Raw genomic sequence first — 18,975 nt, 5'->3', positions numbered from 1 at the left:
GTGGTGGGAACCTCCCACTTAGAGCAGGGAGGTTAGGAGTACAGGAGACAACCAGGATCGGCTTCTGAGATTATGGGGGTGCGGGGGGCGTGGGGGGCAGCTTTGCAGGACTGGGCCCTTCCCTGGTGGGATCAGACGCCATCTCCAGGCAGATGGTATCAAAATGGAGCGAAATCGTAGGACACCCAGCACCAGAGGAGCGCGGAAGGGCTGGGCGTGGGAAAAATCCGCACACGCCTGGTCTCAGAGGTACTGTGTGAGAGGGGAGGAGAAGTGGGGCACCTTTTCCTCATAAGGGACTCCTTAACCTTCCAAAGAAGTGCCTTTATTTACAGCGCTTAGGAAAGGGGAAAAAAGCTCTAGAAAAAGGAAACTTTCGAAACGGGCCCAGGTGCAGTGAGGATCCGGCAGGGTCTGGCTCGCCGTCTTTTGAGGCGACTGGTGCTCACTTCCAGGTGGTGAGGACGGTTCTGCCCGAGTCTCGCGATCGGCCCCCCTTGGGCCCCAGCGACTGGCCCTGACGACTTCTCAGCTCTCGGTCAGCGCCATCGCCCTGAGCCAGCTCTTCATCATAGCTGGAAACAGAGGATCACCTTCAGGGTCTGGCAGAAGCGGCAGCAGCGCCGAGCACGGCCAATCCCGTAAATCCCACGTCGCCCAGGGAAGCAGCCTGCCCGCCCCCCACCCCCCCCCTACATGCCTCCCGCCTGCCAGCCCACCAGACCCTGCCTGAGGCCACAGAGCAGCCAGGTACAGACTTGCTAAATTACTCTGCGAACTGTTCCCAGCTCCTGCCGTGGACGTTTTCTAAAGGCTTCCTACCAGATGGAAGTCGGCGGTGACCCCCAAGGAAACACGAGACACCAGGGAGGCGAGGGAGAAGACAGACGTCTGGAAATACTCTTACCCACAGCATCTGGGGGGCAGGTATGACGGACCCCACTTCAGACAGGGAACAGGGTGCGAATGACCCGCCCAGGGGGAGGGGACCAGGACGGGGCGAGCAGGTCACCTCTGCAAGAAAGGCCAGATCGAGCCCCCACCAGCTGAGGCCTCCCCTGCCCCTGCCCCTGCCCCTGCCCACTAGCATTCACGTGCCAGGCCTGTGCGGTCTGAAAGCCTGGCCTGTGTAGGACACAGAGCCTGGGCTTCTGCCTCAGAAAGGATGGAGCTGGAACCACGGATGCCCCTGCCCGATTCGGACATCTGGGTAGTCCCTGGCTTCTCTCGCCATGGTGAGCCCCTCCTAAGGGGTCCGTGAGGCTGGAGAAATGTCACTGCACCCCCTGTGGGGCCTGGCAGGTGCAGGCTCTGGTGATGGGGTCTCCTAACCCCCCCGGTGACTTCCCATCCCTCTCCTGACGGATCCCCACTTTCCATCTGACACTGGGGAGAGGTTTACTCAGAGTCCGAAGGTCTGTGGGATCAAATAAATCCCAAGACTTCAGATTCTTAATTGGGGCCTTTTAACCCTGTGGATCAAGAGCATGAAAAACATTTCTGTTCCCCAGTAAACCTCCTTCCTAGGTGTCCTTTGGTGGCCACGCCCTGACTGAGGAGCCTCTGTCGTAAGTAGACGTTTGTGTCCAATGTGAAAGGTATGATGCTGCTCAATTAGGTTGCGTTAGCTGAATCTTGCTGACTTCTCGAAAAGGGGCTATTTCTGTTCTACGTTTACGCCCAGAATCGGAATCTGCAAGCTGAGAGTGGTGTGGGGGAGATGCTCCGGAAGCTGCAGAACGTATTTGCTGCCTTGTGCTTCTGCTGGCAAATGGGAGGCCGCGAGGGAAGGGCGAGGAGGCAGAAGACCAGTTTGTTGACTGTTATCCACACGGCAGACACTACGGGGTTTCCCTCTTCCGGAATGGGGATCAGGGCAACAACGGAGGGCCCTCCTCTCCCCTGTCTCTTTAAGGAGAGATGGTGCTGGAGGGAGGACTCCCCAGGGACACTGAGGTTTTGACTGTGGGGGTCCCTTCCCACCCCAAGGACCGCTAGAGCCCCTGACTCCCCACTCACAGATTAGCACCCCCATTAGCACTCTGTTGCTGGTTCTGTGTCTCCATCGCTGACCTAAGAACTGCAGTGACCCCCAACTGTCTGGCTCACAGTTCCCCCCAGCACCTCACTGCTGGGTGGGTGTGCAGGAAGAATGCACCGACGACGGGGGGGGCATTGGGGGAAGGACCTCACAGGGCTCACCAGCCTCGCTGTGCCTGTGGCAAGCAGCGGGGTTCTGGCTGTTCCCAGGGGTGCTGCTGATGTGAAGGAGAACCGGGCAGGATGGTCTCCTAGGGCCCCTTCTCATTCTAGAAGAATGACAAGGGGGTTGCAGTCACTGGCATGGTCCAGACAGTAGTGTTTTATTTTTATTTATTTTTTAAAGATTTATTTATTGGGACGCCTGGGTGGCTCAGCTGGCGTCTGCCTTGGCTCAGGTCATGATCCCAGGGTCCTGGGGTTGAGCCCCACCCACATCAGGCTCCTTGCTCAATGGGGAGCCTGCTTCTCCCTCTGCCTGCTGTTCCCCCTGCTTATGTGTGTGCTCTCTCTCTCTGACAAACGAATAAATAAAAGCTTAAAAAAAAAAAAAGATCAGGGACGCCTGGTGGCTCAGTTGGTTAAGCGGTTGCCTTCAGCTCAGGTCACAATCCCAGGGTCTTGAGATCGAGTCCCACATCGGGCTCCTGGTTCAGTGGGGAGTCTGCTTCTCCCTCTCCCTCTGCCCCTGCTCATGTGCCCACTTCCTCCCTCCCTCCCTCCCTCTCTCTCTCTCTGTTTGTAAAATAAATAAAATCTTAAAAAAAAAAAATCAATTACCTTATTTAGAGAGGGAGAGAGTGAGTGGGGGGAGGGGCAGTGGGAGAGAGGGAACCTCAAGCAGACTCTGTGCTGAGCAGGGAGCCCGATGCGGGGCTGGACCCTGCATCTCACAACCCCGAGATCATGACCTGAGCCGAAGGCAGATGCTTAACTGACTGAGCCACCCAGGCGCGCCTGGACAGCAGGGCTTTAAAGGCTGTACAAGCGTATAGCCAGCACCTTCAGCCCTGGGCCCTGGAGGCTGCAGGCACAGAAAGCCAGGCCGCATGGCTTGAAGGCCAGGATGGCCATCAGGGCAACAAGAGCGCCTACTTCTGGGGCCAGCACTGGTGGCATGACCTCGGGCGGCTAACTGGCGCCTGGCTTCCTCCTCTTGTTTCTGGCACACACTGGAGACCGCTGCGAGACCCCCACGGGAGGCAGAGCACCGACGCGGTAGAAAGTCAGGGCCCTCCGTGCCCACGCAGCCGCCTACCGCTGCAGGAGGCTGTGGCTGGGAGCCAGCAACGGGCTTCCTGACCATGAGGTCATCTGAGCACTGGGGAGCAGGCCTGCGGGGAAGCGCCTGGACCGATCAGCTCTACGCGGGAGCCCTCCTTACTCACAGCGGTGGGGGGGTGCCGAGCGGGTGGGGGGGTCACCTTTTTGCTTCGTCAGCTAACAGCAGTGAGGCTCGGACTCTGTCTTTAACCGAAAGTGGGGTGTCTGCCGCCCTCCCCCAACAGCCCCCGGGGTTCCCGAGAGCCCGGCCTGCGGCCACACTGGCTGGAGGAAGACCGATCCCCTCAGAACTCGCCGGTCACCCGCAAACCCCCGAGTCCCCACCTCATCCTGGAACGTCCCCTGCGCCTTCCTGCGCTAAAGCCCGGCTCTCCCTGAACACGGCTTCCCTGCCGCCCCTCCAGTGGGGGTGCTTCCCCTCCCACCCATCATGCCCCTGGGTCTGGAGGGAGCCCCCCCCAAGCCCCCCTCCCAGGTCAGCAGGATCCACCACCCGCCTTGTGCAGTTACCTGTAACCTAATTCCTTACGATTCAGGCCCCTGGCTCACAATTCTTGGCCAGGGCAATGACCAAATAAGAGACCCCAATTCCCTGACCTCACGCCCCCACCCCATGACCTCGTCCTCCGCCTCAGCTCAGGCCTGTTCCCACGGCCCCTGACCTTGTGTCCAGTAACCGCAATCCTGCAAAGCCCGGATTGCAGACCCTCCCTCTGACCTCTGCCTCTTCTTCCCCAGCTCGCTTCCCTGTGCCCCAAGCCCAACAGCCCGCAGGCACCAGGACCTCCAGTCCCCTCCCACCGCCCCCCACTGTCCTTCCCTCTCACCCTCCTCCTTGCCCGACAAGCCCCCAGCGCTGGCCACTTCCCACCCTGGCCACTTCCCGCCCTCTGCTCACCCTGCACTTCCCACTTAACCACTGCCCGTGGCTGGAGAAAACCACCCCCCAGGCTGAGTGGTCACACTCGCAGCTCCCCACCACTGCCCCAGAGGTCTCTGGGGAAATGAAGCTCAGCAAGTTTTGGGGCATGCGGGCAGCCCTCAGCCGTCAGCGATCGTCGCAAACGTTCTCGCCTTCCCAACTCGGTGAGATCGCTTGCAGGAGCCCCACTCAAGCTGGACACACGGAGGCTCGAAGAGCTGCAGAGAGCTCATCAGGGTCCCACAGCTCCAGGTGCTGGGGACCGGGCGTGCGCCGGGGCTCTCTGCTCCGTGGTGGCCCGGGAGAAGGTAAGCCATAGAGCTCTCCTGCTCCCACCTGCTCCCACCTGCCCCAGCGGCTCGCGTGGTGCCCGGCAGGTGGCAAACGCTTCATCAATATTGATCAAGCAAAAGATCCAGACAAAGGCCTAGTTTAAGACACGTTTTTCTGCTACGACACGACCTATCCCGTAACACTGGTAATAAATGAAATACTTGGCCCAAGGCAAGTCCACACACACGTAGAAAATCCACGTTGGGCCGTGGCACCCCTCAATCCGAAATGCACAAGGACAGCTGCCCAGTCCGCACACAGACTTACAGAATTTCGTAATTGCCGAGGACTTCCTTCGGGGGTGACTTGTTCCATTTACAGTCTGGAATCTCGCCGTTCGGGACCGCAATATTGAGGGTGTCGTTGATCAGGTTATACTTCAGGATTCGGTCGTTGGCGGTGCTGGAGGTGAGAGACGGGGACGCGTTCACCTGCGAGAGGAAAGGAACCGCGTTCCTCACTGGGACCGCGGACTCCTGCGGCGTGAACCCGCGTGCTGCTGAGGAAAACGCCAGCGACCACACACTTTGGGTCGAGCTGTCATGTCATACTGTTCGTATCTAATATCCTCCAGTACTTCGTATAGGAAGCATTTTCGGATCTGCTTTCATTAGCTATTGGATGAAATATAAATAATATTGAAAACAGGCTGGGATTATGACTTGCAAATCACTTACCATACAAATAAAAATGTTAAGTGAAGGCGTGCCCGGGGGGGCTCAGTTGGTTAAGAGTCTGCCTTTGGCTCAGGTCGTGATCCCTTTCACTGTTGCACGTTAGCTATTCTGCTGGCAGCACAGAGACAGACTCTGGCTGTTTGGGGGAAACTGGATTCTAAAATCTTTAGAAAAAATGATGGGGCGCCTGGGGGGCTCAGTGGTTAAGCGTCTGCCTTCGGCTCAGGTTATGATCCCAGTGTCCTGGGATTGAGCCCCGCATCGGGCTCCCTGCTCAGTGAGGAGCCTGCTTCTCCCTCTCCAGCTCCCCCTGCTTGTGCTCTCTCTCACCATCTCACTCTCTGTCAAATAAACAAAATCTTTTAAAAAAAAAAATGTTAAGTGACTGTAGATCAGAAATACAACTTCCGTGTCTACCTGTGTGATAAGCTCTGTCCCAAGTATTGAAAGCCCCCCCACCGCCCCCGAGCTTTGCTGGAATCAGTGAACCAGATCACCCTGACCAAGCAGCATCGTGGGGTTGGAGTAAAAAGTAATGCCCCCCCTTTGAGTAATCTCTGTACCCAACATGGGGCTCGAACTCAAGACTCTGAGATCGAGGGTCGGATGCTCTATCTACCGACTGAGCCACCCAGGTGTCCCAGGGGGCCCCTTTTTGGCGAAGGGAGTAATTAAGTCACCAACAAAGCAAAATTCTGCCAAATTAGGAACCCATCTGAAAGACAGAAAGTTAGTCCCATAAGGTCCCTGAGTTGCTAAGCAATGTCAAACGTCCACAGATTAAAATGCACTTACTGTGTGGAGAGACCCGCAGGACCTCAGTTACGACCTACTTACTCTCACTTTAGGCACAGCTGTAATGCTCTCGGTTAGCTGTTCCCTCGGGCGGCGGGAGAGCGGAGCAGCAAGTCTGCAAGTGGTTCAGGTTTCTCCCCACCAGCCAGACTCTGTCTCTGTTCCGCCAGCAGGGTGGCGAACGTACAACAGTGAAAGGGACTGTACGAACCTCAGGCGCCCTTGGAATTACTATGCTCCCATACCAGAACGCCAAGATTATTATAAATATGCTAAAATTAAGGTCTGTTATTACGTTAGAGTATTATTCACAATTAAGGTCTAGCTCGTCAAGGAAAGCTTGACTTCCATTCAAGTTACTTTTTTTTTAATGGAAAAAAAATGCTCCGTAGCACAATGGGTTGCACAGTGGACTTCGAAAATGGAAAAAGAGAACTCAGAAATATTTCATATGTGCACCTGCAAATCCCTCTCTCTCTCTATGTGTATCTCCATGCATGCCCACCCCCCCCCCCCCACCGCCCACAGTTTGAGCAGATAACAAGGAACCTGGAAAACACTGTTCTGGAACACTTTGCTCTCTGATAACGCGGCTCTCCCAGCAGCTTCCTGTAAGGGCTCCCTCTGCACTTCCCTACAAGGGACCACTCACTACGACCTGCTTTTGAGACTCAACTTTCCTGGCTCAAAATGGGACTGAGCTAAAGGACTTGAGCCATCTACCTTGGCCGGTGCTCAGAGGCACACACAAGGAGACGAACCAACGGAACAGACGGCCCTCGTTCTCCTGGCGTGTGTCCCCCGAGCCCCAAGCCCCTCTCGCTGGCCACAGAGCAAAGCAGGGCAACCCCAGCAAGGCAGGCTCTGGGCCTCAGGCGCCTCTGCCAGCGCCCATGGTGGCGGAGGCAAGCATCGCCCAGGCCTGTCACCAGGGAAACGGTGCGTGCCCCGAGGCCAGCCACAGCCGCAGCCCATCCACCGCCTTGAAACAGGCAGATGGATCCCCTCCCAAAGTATGCCTTGGCGGGAAGATAACATTCTTTATCTCCGGCCGGTAGGCTACCGCCTCCCACAGGCTTCCGGGTCTGGGAGCTCCTTTCCTGAATAGCAACAATGTCCCCATGAGGACAGGACAGGGCCTCCAGGGCACAACGTGTCCGGAAGCACCCGGGAGCACCACGGCGCTGAGCTCGGCTGAGTGATCCGGGCTCAGTGCCAAGAGATGGGGAGTGCCTCCCTGTCCACCTGCAAACTTGCGCCTGCGCACCGGCCCTTTCCACCTCCTCGGCTGCATCTGCCTGGGGCCTGCCCGGGGGCTCCAGGGTGAGACCGACAGAGCAGCCGCTGGGGCTGCAGCCGTGAGGTTACCTCAATCAACCAGGGCTTCAGCTTGTCGTCGATGATGATGTCGTACCCGTAGCACTCGAAGCAGTGTTTGTCGTTGTTCATCACCGGCTGCAAGAGAGGAAGCGGCTTGCGTGGTGGCCCCAGGGGGCCTGACTGACACCACCACCAGGGAGGCCACAGGCGGTGGGGCGGCATGACCTCCTGGCGGTGCTGGGTGCGGGAGTCTCACTGCCAAGGCCAGCGCGCCCTCCTCCACCCCCGGGGCTACCCTCCCCCTCCTCCCCCTCCTCGGCTCAGACATGGAAACTGCACTCAGCTGAGAGGCGACATCCCGAAGCAATCACGGGGGTCTCCGGGCCTCACTCATCTAAGGCCTGATCTGAGCAGCGGCGTCTCTGTCAGCACAGGACTGTCCCAGGAGCGGACACAAGTCCGGCTCCACAGCCGGCACACGGAGTTCAGCCTGTGCAGTCTCTAATCGCAAACACACGGACACTATCCACCAGGCTGCCAGGCCCTTCTCGGGCCCTTAAGGATACGGGGTGCCCAGTCACGAACCTCTGTTCTCCGTGACAAGGGTCAATGCATTTACTGCTGAATTTTGGATTTTCTGGGGCGCAGGGGTGGCTCAGTGGGTTAAGGCCTCTGCCCTCGCTCGGGTCATGATCCCAGGGTCCTGGGATCGAGCCCCGCGTCGGGCTCTCTGCTCGGCGGGGGGCCTGCTTTCTCCTCTCTCTCTCTCTGCCTACTTGTGATCTCTGTCTGTCAAATAAATAAATAAAAAATCTTAAAAAAAAAAAAGAGTGAATTTTGGATTTTCTTTTTAATGTTCAATTCCACTTCATAAACTGGTCTCCGGGTATGTCAGAAACCCTGCTGGCCGCTCACAGTGCAGATTCCCAGGCCCAGCCCCGCCTGCCTGGATCCAAACCCGTGGGAAGGCGCAGCAAGCAGCCACATCCCGTGTGCCCTGGGGACCCTCGTGCACCCCACAGTGAGAGCAGCACACAGACACGACAGCGAGGCCTTTTTAAGCCTTAGTGGGTGTGTGGGCTCTACGTTGAACACTGGACTTAGAACTCAAACTCCTGAGGGAAGACAGGCCAGTCCAGCCTCACCCACTGGAGGAAAACCAGGCGGGGGGTGGGGGCAGTGGAGAATCGGGGGCTGATTTTTCAGGGGAGTCAGTGGAACTGCATCTCCCCGGAAAGCCTGGAGTACGACCTCCCGGCCACTGCCCACACCACTGTCCCAGCATCCTCTGTGGGACAGGAAGTTGCTAACTCTCCAACCCCCCACCCTGCCGTCTCCTAGTTCCACAGAGAAGGCCTCCGAGGCTCTGAGGAGGGCATCCACTCTGCACAGGACCTGCTGCCTAGTCCCCGGGCCAGGCCGAGTGCCCTCAGGTCCCACAGCCGTGGGCCAGTCTGTCGGGAGCCCCTCGGCAGGCCTGGGCCCCAATGCCTGTCCCTGCACGTCCGTGCTCCGGAGCCGAGCCTCCGTTTCGCTATGAGTCACGGGTGCCGAGCACCTGGGAGCCACAGGTGAATCTCTGAACACAGTGGCCCACGTGCCGGTGGCCCGGGGTTGACTCCTTTCCCTTTCCCTCAAAAACATGCCCGTCTGCTTTGAACAGTAAAACGAGACACAAACAAAAACCACAAACCAGCCAACAAAGAGCAGACTTGAGGCAACAAACAGAGAGGCGGTGTCCCGATGCCCACGACGTCACAGAGCCGGAGGCCTAAACACGGGGAGGCCACTTCGAGGCCATCCCTGACCGTCCGCTCATGCCGAAGTACGCCTCCTGCATCCACGGGCCCAGGGGAGCTGCCGGGAACCCAGCGGGACTCATCTGGCCCCTGGAATGCCCCACACAGCACCTCGTTGGAAGCTGGGCCCGAAGCCGCCTCGGCCTCCAGCAGACATGTGGACACGAGGACACGAGCCCGTAAAGACAAGTATTTGTGGCAAGAAAACAAGCATCCCCCGCTGCTGGCACCCGGCGGCTGTCCACTCACAGCCCCCGCGCCCAGTGCCCCCCGGCTTGCCACCCACCGCCATGGCCCGGCACCCACCGCCACAGCCTTCAGCGACTGCACGATGATCCAGTGGATCTCGTCGAATAGCTTGCCGGTCACCTCCTTGCCGCGGGTGCTCTCCAGGTACAGCCGCAGGTTGCTCACGGTCCACTTGCCCCCGTGGATGTGGTTGTAGTCTTCCTGGTGACGGGAAAGGGCACAGCGTCCCAGGCCATGCACCTAGAGGAATCTAGCACCTGCTCGTCCCCCTAGAACATGTGCCGGGGCCCCCTATATGGGGATGCTGTATTTTTATTTTATTTTATTTTTAAAGATATTATTTATTTGAAAGAGAGAGAGAGCACGAGAAGGGGGTGGGTCAGAGGGAGAAGCAGACTCCCTGCCAAGCAGGGAGCCCGACGTGGGACACGATCCCGGGACTCCAGAATCATGACCCAAGCTGAAGGTAGTTGCCCAAACAACCGAGCCACCCAGGTGCCCTGGGTATGTTTTAAACTACTCACCTCTAGTAGTTAGCAGTCACAATTAGTAATCTACGCCTTGTGGTGCATGCTGCAGAGCGCCACCCAGACCCCAAGTTCAACCCAGACACTCTTCTGGCAGAAACCCTCTCTGGGAGCCACCCCCGGCTAATGGGAGCAGCCTAGTGCAGGGCCCCTTAGTCCCTGATCCATCGAGGGTGGCTCTGCGGGACGACCCGGTTCCGGGCATCCCGCAGCAGCTGCGTCCCAGCTCGACCCTCCCTCCGTCCTGTCTGGACTCCCCCCGCCAATGCTGCCCCAGCAGACCCCCTGTGCACTCATTTCTGCCTGCAAGTCTGCTTCTAGAGAAGCCGCACGCCAGCACCGGGCACTGTGGTCCAAGAGCACCACCCACGTGACTCCTCACGATGTCCCATCCGTGGGTAAGAGCCTCGGGCTCAGGGGGCTTATGTGACGGCCCCGAGCTTCCACCCAGGCCGTGAGGCAGCTGGCACCGAGCCCGGCTTTCTCACCCTCATCCACTGCTCTTTCCACGCCTCTGACTCTAAACACTGACTCTCTACCCAAGGCTCTCTTTTGGAGACAAAAAGCTAGAAAACCCTGAAGTACATTAGGAGGTCATGAGACCAGGTTTCGTTTCCCTAAGTACAAAGATGAGAAGTGGGGACAAGGGATGCCTGGGGGGCTCGGTCGGTGAAGCGCCTGCCTTCGGCTCGGGTCATGATCCTGGGGTCCTGGGATCGAGCCCCGCATTAGGCTCCCTGCTCAGCGGGGAGACCACTTCTCCCTCTCCCTCGCCCTCCACTTGTGCGCTCTCTCTCACAAAAATAAATAAATAAATATTTTAAAAGTTCTAGAGATATAAAGTATCTATGACAAAACACTGCCTTACACACACGTAAATATAAAAAGCAGGGAACGTCTCCTGTTTTAAGGACATCAGGAACATTATTTTATCAGATTTATTTCAGAACACTTAATCAATCTGCAAACACTGCCCAAGTCCAGATGCACGCCTACTCTCTCCATCCCCTTCTCTGCCTGCTGGATCCATCTGCCTCCTGGTAGGCTCCCACCCACACGCCTGCACCCCTGCCACAGCCCCAAGGCCTCCCTTGTCATCGGTCCTTTGCCATCTGCCTCCCCTGCTGTCCCTTGAACTTCTGAGGGCGGGGATGCCCCTTTGCAGTCTCTGACCCAGGCACCGGGCTGTGCTCTGCACCCAGGGACGCCGGGGGATGCACTCAATGGACAGCTTGAGCATTTCGGTGTCTGGTACCATATCCGCCCTTCATGCAAAGTCTAAATGTGAGCCGTGCGAGGCTGCTACTCGGGAATGAAACTCTGGTTTCTCAAAGTCAGCACTTTCTCACGTTCGCAAGTGAAGCATTTACAAATAGAACTTCTGGCACATTGCTGAGATGCTACGCTAACAGGCCTGCCCTCTGCTCTCTCCTTCCATGGATTTAAAAAAAAAAAAAGGTTTCTGTTTCCTTTTTTTTTTTAAATTTATTTATTTATTTTTTAATTTTAAAAGATTTTATTTATTTATTCGTCAGAGAGAGAGAGGGAGAGTGAGCGAGCACAGGCAGAGGCAGAGGGAGAAGCAGGCTCCCTGCCAAGCAAGGAGCCGATGTGGGACTCGATCCCAGAACGCTGGGATCATGACCTGAGCCGAAGGCAGCTGCTTAACCAACTGAGCCACCCAGGGGTCCCTGGTTTCTGTTTCTTATTGGTGAAGTGACTCAGCTGACTGGTGTCCTGAGAAGGCCCATCGAATGGGGCCCTCCCAATGTCACTGTGGCTCCCCAGCGCCCGCACTCCCCTGCCCGGAGGCTTAGCCGGCCAACGCGCTCAGGAACACCGACTGCACTCAGGTTGGCGCTGTCATGTCCCAGCCCACACCCAGACCTCGCTCATGTGCTACTTGGCGACGAAGGGCCTGATATCACTGCTCAGCTTTCTCCAAATGGCGGACCGGTTCTGTGCCGCGTTCCACGAGACTTATTTTCCTAATTCTTATGAATAAGGTTCTGGCCAAGCCATCCTTGCTCCTCTAACCTTGAACGTGTGACAGTGATGCTCGCCAGTCTGCTCTCAGGGGGACCTGCTGGGCGGTGAATCAGGGTCAGCTTCACCTAGAAGACCGGCGAGGCCCTCAGTAAATGGTGACCAGCAAGGTAATATCAGGGGTCCCGTTGGCAGATGAGGTGCCCCAGGGAGGCTGGGGTGACTTGCCCAAGTCACACTGAGGGTAAGGGATGGACAGGGGACGGAGCCCAGACTGGTCTGACCAAACCTCTTAGCAGGTTGCTCCAAAAAAGCTTGTTTTCTATCAACACTTACCCTCTTTTCACTCAAATCACATTTAAAAAAAGGACCTAGGCACAAGGTTGCCAATCAAGCAAGATCCAAACAGAAGAATCTCTCATAAGGAAATGAGACCTTCCTACCATTTTTTTTTTTTTAAAGATTTTATTTATTCATTTGACAGACAGAGATCACAAGCAGGCAGAGAGGCAGGCAGAGAGAGAGGAGGAAGCAGGCTCCCTGCGGAGCAGAGAGCCCGATGCGGGGCTCGATCCCAGGACCCCGGGATCATGACCTGAGCTGAAGGCAGAGGCTTTAACCCACTGAGCCACTCAGGCGCCCCAGAGACCTTCCTACCATTTTTGTTAGGACCCGAGTAAAGGCCCAAAGCCCACACAGAACCTGTGTCCTGCGTCCCGGCCCTCGCTGACCTCACCAGATACCCCTCACTCTGCCACCCTTGCTCTAGGGGTTCCAGCCACCCTGACCTGCTCACAGCCCCTGCAGTGCCCCTTCCTGCCACAGGGCCTGGCCCACGCTGTCCCCTCTGCCCGAACGCCCTTTCCCGACCTGGGTCAGCCCCGCTCACATGGCGGGTCTCTGCTCGGACACCACTCCACTTCTGCACGGAGGGCTTCTCCAGCCCCCTGGACGAGGGACCCCTTCATCCCAAGCTCTTCTAGACGTGCATTCTCTGGCCTCAGAGCACTCATCTCAGTTCGTGATTACGCAGTCCTCGACACCTATCTCCCCCTGACAGGCCCAGGCTCCCTGAGGAGGGACCAAGCGAGTTTCTGCCCATCGGGTGTAGCCCGGGCGCTCAACACGGGACCAACCGAGACAGGTGCTCAGTGAGTCATGTGCCCCCTCCCACCACTCCACAAGGGAGGGACATCACCCCCTTATATATATATTTTTTTTTAAGATTTTATTTATTTATTTGACAGGGAGAGATCACAGTAGACAGAGAGGCAGGTAGAGAGAGAGGGAGAGAGGGAAGCAGGCTCCCCGCCGAGCAGAGAGCCCGACGCGGGACCCGATCCCAGGACCCTGAGATCACAACCCGAGCCGAAGGCAGCGGCTCAACCCACTGAGCCACCCAGGCGCCCCATCACCCCCTTTTATAAATGAGAAACCCACACTAGACTCGGAGACTCAGCTTGTCCCAGGTCACGGGACCAGAAAGGCAGGGCTTGACCCCGGGCCTTCCTTTCTCCGTGAGCCCCCGACCCGAGGCTGTACCAGGGCGTCTGGAATTCCACTCCTGCAGCCGCCTGCCCTCTCGAAAAAATACAAAGAAACCCACAGAGTGGGTCCGTTTCCTCCAGCTCGAGGGAGGGACGCGCTTACCCCGTGCTTCTGAATGGCGACATTGGTGAGATGAACGAACATGTTGTCCAGCTCGCTGGTGCTCGGTGTGTACTTCACGGTGCAGAAGCGGCAGAATCCGAGCTTATACCTACGCGGGAAGGGAGATTACGTCAATACTCTGAGAAAAAGCTTAAAGAAAATACAAGGTTTTGGGGGCGCCTGGGTGGCTCAGTCGGTGAAGCGTCTGCCTTTGGCCCGGGTCATGCTCTTGGGGTCCTGGGGTCGGGCTCCCTGCTCAGCGGAGAGTCTGCTTCTCCCTCTCCCTCTGCCTCTCCCCTGCTCTTGCACTTTTCTCTCTCTCAAATAAATAAAACCTTAAAAACATATGTACATAGAATACTTTGTTTCCTTCAAAGAGCCCCTGTTTTTGGTTTTAAGCTTTTTTATTTTGGGGGGGGGTTAAGCTTTTTTAATCAAAAAGAGCTCCTTTTTTATTTTCTATCGTTCTTTTTAATAACCGTCATACTAAGATATAATTCACATGCCACAGAACTCCTTCACCTAGATAGAGCGCACAGCTCAGTGGTTCTTGGTACCCTCAGAGGTGCGCGACGATCACCACTCGATTTCCCGCGTTCGTCGCCCCACAGAAAAAGGCTGGGACCGTTAGCAGTCACTCCCCAAGCCAGGGCTGGGCCAATGCCGAGCTGCCTTCTATCTCTGAGGCCCGGCCTACTCTGGGCAGTCAAAACTCCGGGCAAAACCCCGGTGGCCCTTACATGTAGCAGCGCAGCGGGCGGTACGTGGACACCAGGACATACAAGCGGAGGTCAAACTTCCTCCCGCCGATGAGCAGCGGGTTGTTGATGTAGAGGGAGATCACGTAGGCTTCCTTGGTAGACTGAGTCACGAACCTGAACGCGTCAGAGAATGTCAAAGTTAGACGCAAAGACCAAAGGTTGGTAACAAGCCTCTGCCACTCATTAAGCGAGAGGCTGGTGTGTCGGGGAGAAAACGGGGGTCGGATGGATCCACGGAAGAACCCCCGAGCCTGTGCCCTTCCCCCAGAGGACAAGGCCAGCGGCCCCTGGAGCCCACCAGGGACGTGCTCCCTGGACCCGACCCAGGAGGGGGTCAGAAGCACCCGGACTTAAATTCTCTGCACGAGGAGAAGGTGACCCTGTCACTCCTGAGAACCCTGACAGTGAGCCACCAGCCCCCAGAAGAGGATCACTGTCCAGCATCGACGAACAGGCCAGGACCGTCAGAGGCTGGGGGAGGCCGAGACAAAAAACTGGTCCCCTCAGTTCCAAGGAGCTCTCAAACCCCGGGCAGAGAGCTGACTTGACATAGCCTAGCGCCACCCCCACTGACTACACACGTTCCTGTGCGCCTCGCACGGTTCACCGGTTCCATCCCCCATCTTGCCCCCACGGGGGTGGTGCTGTTGGTGTCCGCTGTCTACCCAGATGAAGCATGTAAGTGTCTACGGAGACAAAATGTACTCAGTAAGTGTAGACAGGGATTTGGAGCCACGTATGCTGGGCCCAGATCTTAAGCAGATGCTTCACCGCCTCAGAAGTACCAGGACTGAGCGGGTCTCACAGAAACTTCCAGAACAAAGAGCAGCCCACAAGGTCCCTGCTCCTGGGATCGTATGCTGGTTCACACACTACTTCCCTCTGCAACTTGCCTCAGGCGGAATCCTATAATCAATCACACGACAGCAGCCACGGAACCGTGCCGTGGTGCCTGCCACATGGCGAACGCCATATACCTACAGAAGCAGGCAAGGGTCTCCCGGCCCCGGGCAAGACTGAGCAGGTGGCCCGGAACTCCCAACTTGGAAGCCCCCCGGATGGATGGGCCCTGCACTCACGAAGATGTCTTGCTGTCCCGGGACCACTTTTTGATCTGCGAGAGCTTGTTGATCAGAAAGATGCCCTTCCCCTGGGCTTTGCCGCAAGGTTTCATGATCCAGGTGCTGGAGGGGCTCTTCCTGAACTCTTCCACGAACAGGTTGTAGTCGGCGGGCAGCATGTAGGTGACCGGAACAAAGTCTGAAAGGGGAAACAGAGGGAGTAGCCGTGGGTGAGCCAGCCCAATGTGCCCACGGGCAGGGACGCAGGGCCCCTGCCTTTTCTGCGGCGACTTCACGCCCCCCAGGATCGAAAGGACAAGCCCCCTGCCATTCAATTCCTGCAGGATAACCTTAGCACCTCTGCGCTAAGCCCTTCGCCAACCTTTAATCCCCACAGCCCCCTGTGGGCTAGGTCCTGTTATCATTCCCATTTACCAGATAAGGAAACTGAGTCCCAGTGAGATGTCAGAGGGTCGTCTAATTTTCCTGGGTATGTAGAGGGATTCTGAAACTATCCCACAGTCCAGCTTTTACCACCGGACCAGAACAGGGACACACCTCTCCCTGGGAACCACCAGATGCAGCGACGAGCCTGCATTACAAAATGCAGCTTGCTGCTCGCGCACCAAGGTCGCACGCTCCCGCACGGGCACCGCATTCCCAAGGCGCTCCCAGAAACGCAGATCCCAAAGTGAGTCCCCGCCCTGCCATCCTGGAGGCGTGGAATGAAAGAGGTGCCCAGCTCAGCCAGCATGGGCATGTCCCCGTCTTCGTACCCAGTGTCACTAGGGAATTCAGGGATTTGTTTCAAACACGGGGCCAGCGAGAAAGTTACAAACCCAGATAGAGGTATTTCCCATTTTCGTCTTTTTCTGCTAGAGGGCTTCCTTCCTTCTCCAGCTCCTTCCTGTATCTTTTAATATTCTTCACCATCAGATCCTTCCGGGTCAGCTCGTAGTGGTTCGGAAAATGGTTCACTATTTGATCGTCTGAGAGCCGATAGCCAGTTTCGACACTAAAAACGTTCCGGATGGTTTGTACACTCATCCTATAAGGGAAGCACAGAAGGGGTGTGTGGGGCACAAGCTCAGAGCAGGTCTACGTGGGGGCACTGCTCGCCAAAGCTGGTGACCGTTCCCCCCACCCACCGCATGCAGGCCAGGAGACGCCCGGCCCAGTGCCGCACAGGGTGGTGCCCAGGGACCGGCTGGTCCCGGAGCTGTTGGGGGGCCACGAGGGCTGTTCTGAGTCTCCATTGTGGATGGTTTCACTCCCCAGTGCAGAGGAGATGCTCCTAAATGCTTATCGGTTCCGGGTCCCATTGATTGTGGACACCAACCCAATGAAAGGACCTCCTCCAGACTCTGAAATCAGGAAAATCATTTACACGGTATTTTCACCCAACGTCAAGAAGGACAGGGACCATTTTAAATCGGAATGACAGGGTGATTTGAGGGCCCTGGGTCAGTATTTCGTGTGAATACAGAGACCTCTGATGGGCCAGAACTTGAGTGAAATGAGGACGGGTGAAAGACAAAAGGATTCCTTCTAATCCTCGAAGACAGCCAGGCCCCCTGCCACCCTCTCCGCCCTCCTTGCCCCACAGAGGCGCAGGGAAGGACCGGGAAGGACAGGACCGGCCCTCACTCTGGAGCCACGGCCACACGTGAGGTGGGCTGCCTGTGGCCTGTCGCTCCTGGCCCCAATCCACCCCACCCAGCCCAGGCACCAGTTACCCAAAGCGTTTCTCTTGATTCTACAATCATGGGAATAATGGGAGTTTTAAAACATTTTAGGAGGGAAGAACTCGACCACATGCAAAAGCAGAGAAAAGTGCACCAGAGCCCTATTCCTGGCATCGGCAGCTGTGGCCGGAGGCCAGCCTTGTTTTGATCCTACCCCACCCACACCCTATAGCGCCGACTTATTTGGGAGCCATTTCCAGACACAGCGTCCCACCCAAAATACTCCAGCATCTCTAATCGCTAAGGACTCTTTTTTATATTATACTATATCCTGCTTTATACTATTATCATAACTTTAAAAAATAGTTATTTCTGGTATCATCAAATATTAATCGGTGCTCACACTTCCTTAGTTGTCTGAGGAATCGTACTTACAGCTTGTGCAAAGAAGGGCCAGGCCTTCTGATGAGCTCTTCTCTCTCCCATGGCTCTTTCCATCTGTCTTCTCCCTCCTTTCTTCCCATGCTATTGATTTGTTGAAGACCCTGGGTCACCTGTCCTCCAGGGGCACTCCAGGGGTCCTCCCACGTTCCTTACTTAGCATGGCTGCGCCAGTGTCCCCTCCCTCCCTCCCGGTCCCCTGCCACGTGCTGCCGGTAAATCAGGAGTCAGACTGCAGACCGGGGAGCTGCAGGTCAATCTGGGGGCACATCTGCATTTGGACCAGCCACGTTTAAGTGCGCATCAGCCCTGTGGTTAGTGGCTCCCGCACAGGGCAGGCGCAGACCCTTACATCATTAAGGAAGGCGACCCGGGTATGTTTCTACACTGTCGCTTCTCCTTCGTGTGTTAGCAGGAATATTTCTACAAGAAGTTCCCCTTCATCAATAGTTCGGATACAGAAAAGACAAACAAAATGTTTGTTTCTTTCCCATTATCAATTTGCAAAATACTGAGCTGTTTCCCTACCATCCTCAGGTCAGGTGATGGATAAGATATATTCTGGGTATCCAATACTGCAAAGCAAATGGCCCCGTGTTAGCAACTTAAGACAACAACCACTAAATCCCATCTCAAGGTTTTGGGGATCAAGATTTGGGCCGGGGGAGTGGGGGGGTACCTGGGTGGCTCAGTCGTTAACGTCTGCCTTCAGTTCAGGTCATGATCCCAGGGCCCTGGGATCAAGCCCCACATCCGGCTCCGTGCTCAGCAGGAAGCCTGCTTCTCCCTCTCCCACCTCCCCTGCTTATATTCCCTCTCTCACTGTCTCCCTGTCAAATAAATAAAATCTTAAAAAAAAAAAAAGAAAAAGAAAAAAGACTCGGGGCAGGGCTCAGTGGAGGGTGCTTCTGCTCCCTACGGCCCTGACTGGGGCCACTTGGAGGATACTCGGGGGTGTTCGGTGTATGATCCGACCTGGAGGGTCCAAGGCTTCGTTCCTGCCTGGCACCTGGGCGGGCATGGCTACAACCGCCCCACACAAGCCCTATACACGGCTTCTCCGGCAAGATGGTCCCAGAAGTCGGGCTTGTCCCGGGGCAGCTCGGGGCTCCGGCCGAGAGTTCCCATAAAGAAAGTGGAAGCCGCTAGTTTCTTCAGGCCTGGGCCCAGGCATGTCTCACTTTGGCTTTGCTCTGGCCAAACATGTGGCAGAGGCGATGGTGTGCCACTTGGAGACCAGCCCTGAAAAGCCTGCAGAGCTTCCAGCCTCCCTCCTGGCCCCTGGCCACCGCAGGAGAGCAAGCCCCCCGCTCGCCGGCCGCAGGGATGGGAGAGCTTTGTGGAGAGAAGCCGTGTGCTCCTCGCCCGGGGCAGCCAAGAGCAGACAAGCCCCAGCTGACCTCCCCCAGAGGACAGCAGATGCACGGGGGAGCCCAGGCGGGATC

General features: G+C 56.7%; 1 protein-coding gene across 2 annotated transcripts in view; it reads right to left on the bottom strand.

The window, feature by feature from the left end:
• Positions 1-303: 303 nt before the first annotated feature.
• The window catches only part of TTLL1 (TTL family tubulin polyglutamylase complex subunit L1), a 26,529-nt gene continuing 7,857 nt past the window's right edge, over positions 304-18,975 (bottom strand). For both annotated transcript variants that reach the window (XM_080811575.1, XM_080811574.1), the window contains 8 exons: positions 16,244-16,452; positions 15,423-15,603; positions 14,323-14,457; positions 13,583-13,691; positions 9,477-9,620; positions 7,420-7,506; positions 4,847-5,010; positions 304-575 (listed from right to left, as the gene is read on the bottom strand). In XM_080811575.1, the coding sequence (XP_080667701.1) occupies positions 446-575; positions 4,847-5,010; positions 7,420-7,506; positions 9,477-9,620; positions 13,583-13,691; positions 14,323-14,457; positions 15,423-15,603; positions 16,244-16,452 (1,159 nt within the window). In that variant the 3' untranslated portion in view covers positions 304-445. The remainder of the gene's footprint in view (positions 576-4,846; positions 5,011-7,419; positions 7,507-9,476; positions 9,621-13,582; positions 13,692-14,322; positions 14,458-15,422; positions 15,604-16,243; positions 16,453-18,975) is intronic.

The sequence above is a fragment of the Martes martes genome, assembly GCF_963455335.1.
Source record: "Martes martes genome assembly, chromosome: 8".
NCBI classification, from domain to species: domain Eukaryota; kingdom Metazoa; phylum Chordata; class Mammalia; order Carnivora; family Mustelidae; genus Martes; species Martes martes.
The sequence above is the reverse complement of the archived record's forward strand: the minus strand, read 5'-3'. Positions and strand labels throughout refer to the sequence as shown.